Genomic DNA, 12931 nt, shown 5'->3' with positions numbered 1-12931 from the left:
TTGCAGACACATTTTCCCCAAAAAGTTTGACACTGAGGGAGAGAAGATAGAAAAGTCAAAGAAACAATTTTTAAGCATTGGAGAAACTGTAGTGTGTTTGAGAAACAGTCCAGTGGTGATCAAGAGATTAAAGATGTATTTAAAAGAAGGGATGTGCTTCTGCTTAAGTCTGTCTTAAAGGAAGTGGGATTGAGAACGGAGGGATTATGAATCTTTACAATTAGTAGGATATCTCCTTTGTGACTGGTGGAAAGGAAGCAAGGGTGTTGATATTGAGATAGCTAGAGAAATTGAGGATGGGTAGTAGGAGGCTAAGTCTTCTATGTTTTTTCTTTGGTGGCAAGATAGGAAAAGAAAAAGTTTGGAATTGCTGTAATGAAGTGAAATAAGAAGTCAAGGGTAGTATAGGATTATTGAGCAGTTGTAAGAGAGCCTTTTTGAAATATTTTTCCATATACACATCAAAGACCTTTTACTAAGTATCAGAATTTGTTACAACCATATGATTATGTTTTCCAGCATCTCATCTGGCTTGGGGCCCCACTACCCATATAGGACTGCCACTGCTTTCTTTTTTTCCTTTTTTTAAAACAGCTTCAGCCTCTCATATCTAACAGCAAGAACAGGGTGGAGATTGATATGCATAATCACAACCACTTGTCAGATATCTTAAGTGGTGATTGCTTTGATGTAATGGGTTGGACTAAATGACTTCTGAAGTCCCTTCTAACTCTCAGATTGTGTACCGTTTCCACTTACTTTGCATACCCCCCATCCAACCTTCTACAGAACAAGATAATATAGCTAATACTAAACTTAATGGTATTAAAAAATTTTTTTTTCTTTTACAGGGACTTGATTTTCATATGGAGTAAACTGCAACTTAAATCTAATCCTTCAAAGCAAGTTTTTGTAGACCAATGCTACCAGCTTTTAAGGACAGCAACTAATGTGAGAGTCATTTTTCCTTTCATGAAAATAATAAAAGATGAGGTAAAATTTTTTTAATTTTGCATTTTAGGTTAAATATGATAATTCAATTTTAAATGAAACTTACATGTTGCTGAAAGAGAGTATTGTTTAATTATAGAGAGGTAGAGAGTTAAAGTATCCTTAACATTCCTTTTACATGATTCTATGATATAAACATTGGGACTATACATGAAAAGGCAGTTTAAGTGGGAAAAAAAAATAAATGTAATATTATTTTGCCATTCACTCCATGACACAATTTTATCTAGGGACAAAATTTTAGCTTTACTCCAAAGTCTGTTTTTTTCCAACATTTTTTAAAAATCTGGTTGCTAATTTGTATGTTAAAGCCTATATACAGAAACTAACCTAATTTTCAGATTAAGCTGTTTGTCTGCACAGTAGTAACTCTTAAGAGAAGCTTGATTCAGAAATATTAAGACACTGTTACAATAAACATTTTACTTTCTTGATCTTAAGGTAGTTTTTAAAATAAAAATCTTTTTAAACTCAAATCTTCAGTAATTGATAAATCTTACAATATGGGTACATACTCCAATAGTACAGAAACTATCCACATATTTTCATTCTGTGCAAGACTTGTTCATGACCTTTATAAAACCTTCACAGTAGGTCCACCTACTATAATATAGATCTTTCTTTAGATCTCTTGACATTCCATGGGATATTTCATCCTTTGCAGCTCTGTAGAATCACTAGACGCATATTGCCTTTTTTTTTTTAATATGCCTTCATTTCAGGGAAAAGCCTGGAGTCACTAAAAATATTGAACAATTTTCCAAATATCAAATGCATTGCTATTCATTGTCCACCCATAGTATCTGACCAAGATATGTGATGTATGGAGACATCAGCTTTATGGACTATCTATTAAACTGCATATCATGGTCTTACAGTAGACATTCTTCATCCACTTGGATTTTCCTGTGTAGATATTTAGATCTATCTCTAAACGATTGTGGATTTCATTTAGGACCCTCTGCAGTGTTCCAGAGCTTGACACAGTCTATACAATGTTATCTGAAAATAGGACCATTTGGAGGATCTATATGGAATCTTTATTCCATTTAGACTTGGGAATAAATATTTTCCACTATAGTGTCAGACACCTTTGGGAAGTAGATTTCTCCCTATTTTTTTCCTTCACTTCATACTAATAATCACAGACTCATCAAAGTTATCTATAATTTCATCTCTCTAATATATTCATGGGAAACAATTTATTGAAAAAGAGCCTTTGAGATGGCCTTTTACTTTTTAAATAATTTTTAAAAATCAATTAAGCATGTAAGATCCTGTTTTCTCTGCTTTTTAGTCACTTACGTGACTATAAATATATAGTCTGCTACAGAATATCTTTGTGAAAGGCATAACCTCCCCCCCCCTTTTTGTTAAAGGATGTGTTAAGGGAAGTGATATATTGAGATATGACATTATGTAACAGAATGCAATAATAAAACAATTTTTAAAAGTCAAACATAATAGGAACAACCAGGGCTGTCAGCAAGTTTACCTGGTTTTTAACTAAGATGCTGATCTTTGCATTTTCATTATAAGCTTTGGATTATGTGAATATTAAATAAATGTGTTTCATATTTTTAGAAGGGTTATCTTTGATTCCTTTTTAGATTCTTTTCGTAAAGATTTTCTCAAGATGGAAAAGTAGACACATTGGTTGGCAGCTTTGTTGTTGTAGTGGTGGTGGTTGTTTTGAAACAAACACATGATCTTTCTCCTTTCTCAGATTTTTTGAGAATCAGGTCACCTAGCATCCTCAAAATTTTGTCACTTCCAGCATAAACCTCTGTTGTAAATACTTGGTCTAGTCTAGCTGTTCTTCCCATTTCATTGCTTCTTTAGTGTCATTTTTGCTTCCTTATGCAGCACATAGGTGACTATTACATTAGGATCTAGATGTGGTGGCTCATATTCAAATAACTTTTTTAATCAAATAGAAATCTGGACAGATCTTTTTTCATGTTTGCCATTCCAAGTACATCTTCAGATACTCTTAAAGTGGTCTGAAATGATTAGTTCTCTCATCATGTTTCCAGAAACTAATTTAAACAATTTTCCAAATGCAATCAAGTGCATATGTGACCTCTCCATCAGCTTTATGGACTATCTACTAAACTGCATATCATGGTCTTAGAGTAAACATTCTTCTTCCACTTGGATTTTCTTGTGTAGATATTTAGATTAACTTAAACTAATTTTTACCCTTCCCTACTCCTCACTGTTTTAAGAGATGATACAGTGCATAATCTTTCACTATTTTCCTCTCTAAGATTTTATAAATGGGTTTGTACTCTAAGCCCAGTTGCCATGTCTCTGCTTAGTAAGGAGATGGAAAATTTCTAGGCTCTTTTGTTTTCCTTTGTGATAATTGATTTACATGAGTTACATTTCCTTAGGAAATAGTTAATAATTAGGAAACAATAAATGTTAACATCTGTATTTTATCCAGTTTTAATTTAGAAGCACCAAAAGCTTGTTTTTAAAAGGTCAAGTTAGAGTTGGTTTTTTTGTTCAACATATCATCTCATTAAATTCTTCTAATTTGATATTGATTTGAGGGGAGTCCCTCTAACAAGTTGCTGATCTGACTGTACAAAGACAATTGGCTCAAAGTGATTTTCAACATTGGTAGCTGAGTTGTTTCCTGTCTTTTAGGTTATAGTCAACATCATTGGGGAATGGAGGGAGGGGGTAAGAGGTGTCTCTAGGTGTTCTGTACCTCTAACTCTCACTTAGATAGTGTTCATGGTATATAAGCATGAGGTTTCTGCTTAATCTAGAAGCTTTTGGCCTCTTTTTTTGTTTGTTTCTTAGGCCTGAGCAATGTTTTTAAATAATTTTTTCATAGTCATCCCCTATGCTTGCTTTTACATTGAAGTCACTGAGTATTAAAGTAATTGATGGTTTAATTTGGAGGATCTTTTCATGTTCATAGTATTTCTCTACCTCCTCATCCTCTGCAACAGATGTTGGCACACAATCTGCAATTCATAGTGGTCTTTTTACAGACTATCATAAGCTCTGAAATTCAAAGTGACCAAGTGTCCCATGAAATGATGTTACCTGTTGCCTTTGGACATATGATAAAACCAGCTCTGCTATATCCTTTATTTGTCTCTCCAGGGACAACTTGTGGGGTGTCTTTCCATTTAGCTGTAACTTCCTTTTTTTCTTCTGATTTTACTTATAATAACAGTCAGTAAATAAATTTGACTTCTTCCAGTGCAGTGTTCATTCTGGTTTCTAGACAAAGATCTTACATTTAGAGTGCCAATAGTTAATGTGTGTAGATGGTTTCAAATTTTGTGATTCTTAGTATTCAACATGTTGTAAAAATTAAAAAAAATTAAGCCCCAAATCAAGGGGCCTGGCCCATTGTCAAATGGGTATGTTTCTCAATATGGGCCTTAACATATATATCAAACAGAATCTTGAAGATTCTTTAATTCCTTCCCTAAAATTCTAGCTTGAATTTTGAACACAAAGATATGGAGAGGAAAAGCACCCCTATATTTCATTGTGGCTCCATTTAACCAACTTTGTGTATGATTAATACATGTAATGAGGAGTCTTTAAGGTAAATTTTCATTTGTCATAGCTACTTTATACTTATCACATGTTCATTGCTACATCTGTCATTAGTATGCATATGAAATTGTAATATTCCTAGTTTTCATAATATAAACATTTCCAGGCTATCCATAATCATATTGCAGTACTATTGAAAGGTCTTGTCATTTTGTTATTTATTTTATCATCTGAGTTAAATTCAAGAAATTCAGATTTATCAAAAATTTATTAAATGTTTTACTAAGTGCAAAGCGTCTAATAAAAACAAGTAAAATTACTATATAATGTGTTTAGAATATAGAAGGCAAGCGTCCATTATAGCTTATTTTTACATTTCAGCTGCTTAGGAAGGGAAATTGAAAGATGGTACAGACATTTAAAATGTGTTAAAATAATCGGTTACATCATTTGAATTTTAGTACTGAATGCAGAAGTCTGCTATTTGTTTGTATATGTTCCATGCCCACTTTTTAGAAGCTTTTAGAGTATCCAAAACCATTCAGGCCATTAGCTATAGCTTGAATTAAAGATAATAAATGAACCCTATTCAAGTAAGAACTAAGTTTATTGCCTTTCAAGTCACCAAAACAAGTTTTCAAAGCCTGAATTGAAAGGTATTTCATTTATCTTCTTCATGGGTTCTGTTTCTCTCAATAAGTTATTATTTGATATTCACATCATTAATACCATTCTTGGTACTTCATTTAATTTTGAACCTTTTAAAATAAACTTTCTTCCCCTCATTTGGAAGGACCCACCTGATAATTTGCAGACCGACTTTATATTGCAAATAATCAAGCATCATATAAAATTATTTAATACCATTTTCTGAAAAAGTTTCTATTGTTAAGATTTGAGTCTTTTAAAACCCTATTATTAAGTAACATTATCCAATATATAAATGTGAGTTGTTATAATTGATATTTGCCCCAAATATGTGTTACATGAAATTCTCTAAAGTACTGGAAATTTAGTCTGTGTACTATATAGCTGCCAATATCTAATTAATGTATGAAAATGGAATGCCACTATTGGGATTAAGAAATTAGATGAAGTTACTGTTTCTGACACATTCTATGATTTTTTTTGGAAAGGGAGGATTATATAGCTGTCCTGTTTCATATGGAAATATAAAGTTGACAGTTTTAAAAATGATTATGTTTTTAATCTTAAGCATTAATAGTTGAAATAAGTTTCATCATTCTTCTATAAATATTTGTCTCAACAGTTTTATATCCCAACTTGATTTTCACTTGTCTCATTGTGAATTGTTACTTTTCTTGCTATATTAATGCTCCATGAATAAGTATTGACAGATGACATAATGAAGTATTCTGATATGTCTCCAAGCTGTAAATATATGTCGATTAACATATCGTATGTCTGTGTGTTTGAGTGCTATATATACTTGATGTAAGAGTTAGACTGAAACACCTTCAAAAGGTTATATTACAAGGAAATTGGAAGGGGACGAATTTGAAAGGGAAAGTAAGTGAGATACTGTTGAGCTTTCATTTCAATTTATGCAGTGCCAAAATAAAATTCTTACATAGTAATAAAATAAATTTTTCTTTCTTCAGGTTGAAGTAGAAGGCTTACAAATTTGTGTTGAAATATGTGGATGTGCTCTACAACTGGACCTACAGGATGATCCAAACACTAAATGTCTAATTTATAAAACAATTGCTCATTTTTTGCCAAATGACTTGGAGATTCTCAGGATTTGTGCACTCTCAGTATTTTTTCTTGAACGCTCCTTGGAATCCTATTATACTGTTGAACGGCTCTATAAACATCCAGATGAAGAGTACAATGAATGCACTAGTTCTGTCCAGAATCGTGTTCGTTTTGAATTGCTCCCAATTTTGAAAAAGGGGTTGTTTTTTGATCCTGAATTTTGGAATTTCATAATGATTAAGCAAAATTGTGCAGCATTACTGAGGGATAAATTAGCAGTTGGATTTTTAAATGAAAATACACTGGAAAATGCTACCAGTAATCCTGGAAAGATGATGGAAACACAGGTTTTAGACGAAGAGCTAGTCTTTCTTATGGACCTAAGCAATGGGGAATATGATCCTGAAGATATCTCTGGATCCCAGTCCAAAGGTCATGGTAATACCAAGAAAAACCTTACAACTTTTAATGCTTCTAAGGTAGACCGTAATGTTCCAAGGCATAAATGTGTATTGTGTAACAGAGAATTTCTAGGTGGTCACATAGTACGGCATGCACAGGCTCACCAGAAAAAGGGCAGCTTTTCATGTGTAATATGTGGTAGAAAATTTAGAAATAGAGGTCTTATGCTGAAGCATTTAAAGAATCATGTTAAGAAATACAAAGGCAGCACTTTGCTGTAGTTCAGGAAGATCAGGGAATTTCTACAACAGAACAAATAAACTGCTCTAATGCTTCTATTTCATTTGAAAATGGAAATTCAGATATTAAAGACAATGAAGTAGAAACTCCTGTTGCATATAACAGTGAAAACAAGGAAGAAGAAACCTTTGAACAAATGGCTGAAGTGACTAAAAATATTGTGTGTGAACCTCATGATGTCATTAAAAATGGCAGTTCTGATAGTTCTCTAAATAATGCTCCAGAGCCTCTCACCACTGAAAGTTTACCCAGATGTATTGATGATGATGATTTAAATCGAGAGACTCCAGTACTTCACAAAATAAATGGAACTGTTTGCCCTCAAAAAGATCTGAATATTGTGGATCAGCAAGAAAATTTCAAGTGCCCTGCTAATGGATGTGTCAGAATATTTAAAAAAATAAGATTTCTGAATAAACATGCAAGGAAAGCTCATCCAACTGATTTGAAGGTACAACAACATATAATGAAGTGGAACAAAGGAAAGTGCCGATTTTGTCAGCGGAAATTTGAGGATTCTCAGCATTTTATAGATCATTTGAAGAGACATATATATCCAAATGTGTACTTTTGTTTACATTTTACCTGTAATCAGAGATTTAAGCTGTCAACCGAGCTTGCAGAGCATACAAAAAGTCACAGTGTTTTTCAGGCTCAGTGTAATTTTCCAGAATGCCATGAGCTTTTTGAAGAGCTTCCTCTGCTATATGAACACGAAGCTCAGCATTATTTAAATCCAACACCAGAACCTTCTGCAGAAACAAGTAGAAATGTTTTGGATACTCTTACAGAACTTCAGTGTGATAGTCAGGAAAAAGACTTATCTGGTAGTGAAAAGGAAGCTGTTGATCTGCCAGTTCCCACTTGGAAATCAAGGAAAGATTCTACAGAACCAAAGACATATATACAAAGTGTTGAAAAGAAGACAAACAGTGTAGTTCAGAATGGGAATGACCATACTTCTGATGTCACTGCTTCAGCTATAAGCTTCATAGACCAAAAGATGACTGTTGTAGAGCCAAATTCTGAAAAAAGTAGTGTTATTAGTGACCAACTGTTAGTCAATGGACACAGTGAATCAGAGCAGACATCTTTGGTTTCATCAGATGTTGCCCTGAAAATTGAGACAAGTGGAACAAGGACAGAAAATGGTTCCATTTCACAGAACGTTGAAGTAGTACCACAAGAACACAGTCCTCTAATAGTAGTCTCTCAGTCACCTTCCAAACCAAATCCACCAACTGAAAACACTTCATATGGTTTAATTTTAACCAAGCCATATGTGAGACCGTTGCCTCCCAGTTATCTTGATGAACGGTACATCAGTATGCCAAAACGTAGAAAAACTCTGACTGATAAAGTAGATGCCCATTCTGATCAAGATAGTGTTTATAGCACATCGTCAGAGAGATTTAGATGTGGCAACTGCTTGACCATCTACTGTAACTCAGAAGCACTTGAGGCTCACCTTGCACAAAAGAAATGTCAGACGCTGTTTGGATTCGACTCAGATGATGAAAGTAAGTCTTATAACACATGTTGGGGGGAGGGGAGAGGATTAGGTAAATAAGTGAAAAATTGCAATAGGGCAAAACTAAGTTAAGGCATTCAATATAGCTATTATGTCATTTTAGTGTAATAAATGAGAAGAAATTAAAGAGTGATCGTGACAGAAACAAATGCATTCCAGCTCGTTAGAACATAAAGCTGGGGGGCAGCTAGGTGGTGCAGTAGATAGAGCACTGGCCCTGGATTCAGAAGATCTTGAGTTCAAATCTGGCCTCAGAGACACAGCACTTACTAGCTGTGTGACCCTGGGCAAGTCACTTAACTCCATTGCCTAGACAAAAAAAAAAGAGAACATAAAGCTAAGGTAGTGTGGGCTACCTTTAAAAGAAAAAAGCATTAGAAGAGTTGAAAAAACTTTTAAACATTTTTGCTAGATGGAGGAAAAATTCAGAGATGGAAAATTGCTTTTTTATAACCTGTACAGTAAGAATGTAGTGGAAAGAGTTTGGAGTCAAGAGCCCTGCTGGGTTTGAATGCTGGCTTTGCTTACTCTTCCTATGTGACCTTGAGTGAGTTACTTAACATCTCTGGGCTGTGGGCTTTCCATCTTAAAATGAGGAATTTCAACTAGATGATATAAGATTTGAGGTCACTTCCAGCTCTAAATTGTATGGTCCTATGAACTAGATCTATTAAAAAACTGAAGTTAACAAGCATGTTCTTCTTTACAGGTGCCTGATAAAATGTTATTGAAAAATTTTTATCAAGGAGTGGTGTGAAAAAAAGCACTACAAAAAATGCATCATCAATTTGCTCTTTCCCAGTTGGCCTTAATCATAGAGTGGTCTCAGATTACTAAAGAACAATATAAAGAAAAAGCACATTTTCTAGAATGAACTCACAAAGGAGATGTGCCAGTTTTGACTCCCGAAGGGTTACTATAAAGATCCCAAAGTACCAGTTATCCAGAAGACCACACACTATAGGAGTGTATGATCAAAGCACAGCAGCACATTCAGTTTAATTTATTAACACCTCATGAAGAAGCATTCAACCCAAGAAGAAAAGTAGCTGTGGCCTTAAAGAAAGGAATAATGTGAACCTGTAAAGAAACAAAAATAAAACATGATTTTAAAGGAATTCGAAAGCTATTTTCCAAACAGTATTTGTTTTCTTTTTATGCATGTACAAATAATGCCCTTCATTTCTTGATGAAACATAATATGAAGACATTAATAGCAAATTGTGATTTGCTTGGAAATAGAAACATAAAAAAACCCACTTTGATTTACTATCATGTTAGCCCTTAAAGTTTGTGGGGAATGACTTTTTAAAAACTTGTTTCTACGAAGCATAAATGAAAGTAGGTAGAGAAAATCTTGGTGAGGTGACATATCAGAATTTAAAAATGAAATTCCAGGAAATTAGGTCTAAAATGTGTCCAGACTTTTGATTTAAAACAAAATAAAATTTCTCCACTTTTGCAGTACAGGATGAAGTTAAATGACAAGTTATCTTTTAATATAATTTTAATATAAAATTGCAAAATTAACTTTTTAGGATATGAGAATCAAAGGAAGGCTAACAAGAGAATAATGAAATCTTGAAAACAATGAATTGAAGTTTCAAGTGTATATTTTGTGCATTACACACACATATCTTGAATTGTGTGAATTGAATTGAATGGTGTCAATTATCTAAATGAGGTCTTATGAAGACGAAAGTTACCTTTAAAAATATATTAAATAGAATTAGAGCAAGAAACCATTTATTTAATGTTCCAATACTAATTATATAATGATAAATTTGGCTTTCTAAATAGAAATATTTTTTTAATCACATCCTAAAATAAGAATTTTAAACAGAATTTTGGCTATAAGAATATAGGTATCATTACAGTAATGGCCAGTAATTTTCCTAGAAGAGGTTTTAACCTTAACTGCCAATAAACAACTAAAGCAAGACAAAGTTTTAAAAGAAATAATACTCTGAAATATTGTTTTCATTTAATGGAAGCTTGCATACATCCCTTTAATTTTTCTTTAAAATTTTTTTTAATACTAGAACATTGCAATTTGTCCAGGCTTAGAAGTATGTGAACATGAACATGATCCCACTACTGTCTATACAGGAGTTTTGACCTGTACCTGTTCACCTTTCCCTAGGCAACCTAATGATCCTTCTTCCCCATCCTGATTTCTAGGGGCTCATAACACTGGTGCCATACAATGTGTAGACACCCAAAATCCATAGCTAACTGCAACTCAGAACTCCCAAGCTCAAGAGATCTGTCAGCCTCAGTCTTCCCAGTAGGTGGGGTTGCAAGCCTACACCACTATGCCCCACCACACTTATCCTTTTATATATTGTTACCTAAGCCAGAAACCAACCTACCCAAAATACATTAACCAAAAAAAAAAAATCCTAAATAAAATTTCTCTTTAAAAAGCCTTGGTTTTTCAGGGTAGGTGGACACATCTGACCCAGCTACATAAAATGTAGAGTATCAAGTTCTTTGATAAAGAACTTTGGACGTTTTTCTTTTAAGACTGAAACTAGACTTCACAGAAATAGTGTTTCTGACTCAAGTATTTAAGTGATCCAGAAAATATTTCCTAATTTTAGGTGCAAAAATTATTTCTTACACTTTCAATGTCCGATTGTTTTATGTGACAGAAGAGCATTACAATCTATAGAAATTAAATTTAGGGTTTTATGGACAGCACTGGAATTCACATTTGCATAGGGGTTAGGTTTAATTATATGTATCTTTGTTACATATCTTTGGCCACATGTTGATCTACATTTTTTTTTGAAACTGTAGACTTAAGTAGCCTAATACATCGCCATGTGCTCATTGGGAACCTTTTTATGTTTCTATGAGTATAATCATTTTTAATACTTTTTGCTTAAATACTTGGGCTCTAACGTGTTTGGAGAAAAAAAGAGATGGATAGTGGTGAGAATAAATACCAAGTTTAGCTGCTTTTTTTGCAGAGGGGTGGGGGGAGGGAAGGAATATTAGGAGATTCTACTTGTTGGCAGACTGTGATTTCCAGTTAGGATGACCAATTTGTGTGCATTAATAAACTATAGATTTTTTGTAGTGACTTACTTGAAAGTTAGATGCTACAAAATGCTTTCAGCTATTTATGATTATTTTCACCTGGTTTTTTGTTGTTGTTGTTTGTTTCCAAACTTTATCTCAGACACTTTTTTTAATCATTCGTTTACTATCAAGTTTCTAGTTTAACTTGTTTTTAGAATTAGCCAAAAAAAAGCCTTCTAATTAAGTACTATTTCAATTCACTTTGAAAAAAAATTATAGTTTAATAATAAAATCTGCTTGGAAATGGCATCATTTATATGTTAGCAATTTTATGTGGATGTTGTTAAATTTAATTCATACTTTTTCCCCCCAGATCTAGTTACCAAGACTCAAAACTGTTATCAGGTTTCTAACGTTTAAAAAATTATTTAATAACTATGTAACTCATTTTGAAATCATGTCTGCTGTATGTCAGTTTTCAGTTGAAATTTGTTATATCTAGTTTAAAATAATTTTAACTATTCCCAACCTGTTTGTTATTTAGCTTCAGTTTGGAGATTTAATTTATACTTTTGTTGCTATAAGAGAAAATTCAGATTCTTAAAAGATATGAAGGTTTAATTGGTATATATAAAAAGTCAAATGAGGGAGTTGTATTATAATACAATAGTTTTGTAAAACTTTCTGTCAACACATTTCCTATGTCCAACTTCTGTTAGGTATATGAGTTTTAAAAAATCACCTGTTCAGAGTGTGCAGAGTAGTATCATGTACATTTTTATGAAATATAAAATCACGTTACTATTTTTAAAGTTCTGCGGAAGAATTCCAAGGGTGCTGATTTTTGTGGGGAAGAAGTGAGGCAGTTGGTTCCATTTCTCTTTTCCTGTTGTGTTTTTTTTCCTAATCCTGTTCTAAGGATATTCTTGTCTTATTGGATAGAATTTTACCTTTTTTAGACCATTGTTTAAATTTATTTTTCTTCTTGAAAATGAAAATTTGCTTCAGCGAGTAAACTTATTACTTGAGGTTCTTTAAGATTAAGCAAATAGCAAATATGAAATATTGCTGCTCAAATATTATGAAATATGTTGCAAGTGGGCATGTGTGTGGGAAAGGACACTGGTACTTTGGGCATTTAGCCATATTCATTTTTAAAAGAACTACCAATTGTATAAATTGAATGGATAATTTATAACATTAAAATTGTGGTTTTCAAATCACATTGAAGGTTCAGCTGTACTCATTTATTTTTATTGGTTTAACACCAGTGGTATGGATGAAAACCCCAAAAGGGTAATAGTGTGTATTTCTTAATTTATTTGGTACTGTATAACACCTTTTCTGATTGACAAAATGCAGTGTATGCATTTTGGAGCTCTGTTAATTTGTAAAAGTTATTACAGATTCAGC

At 33.0% G+C, this 12931-nt stretch overlaps 1 protein-coding gene across 1 annotated transcript in view; it reads left to right on the top strand.

Annotated features, from left to right (window-relative positions):
* ZNF654 (zinc finger protein 654) overlaps positions 1 to 12741 on the top strand; it is a 101109-nt gene extending 88368 nt beyond the window's left edge. Inside the window, 4 exon segments of the mRNA XM_020974807.2 lie at positions 852 to 993; positions 6162 to 6915; positions 6918 to 8480; positions 9201 to 12741. Coding sequence (XP_020830466.1) covers positions 852 to 993; positions 6162 to 6915; positions 6918 to 8480; positions 9201 to 9208 — 2467 coding nt within the window. The 3' untranslated portion in view covers positions 9209 to 12741.
* Positions 12742 to 12931: the final 190 nt, after the last annotated feature.

Source organism: Phascolarctos cinereus, unplaced genomic scaffold (assembly GCF_003287225.1).
Source record: "Phascolarctos cinereus isolate Bilbo 61053 unplaced genomic scaffold, phaCin_HiC Scaffold_7;HRSCAF=346, whole genome shotgun sequence".
Taxonomy (NCBI): domain Eukaryota; kingdom Metazoa; phylum Chordata; class Mammalia; order Diprotodontia; family Phascolarctidae; genus Phascolarctos; species Phascolarctos cinereus.
This window is presented reverse-complemented; position numbering and strand designations above follow the sequence as displayed.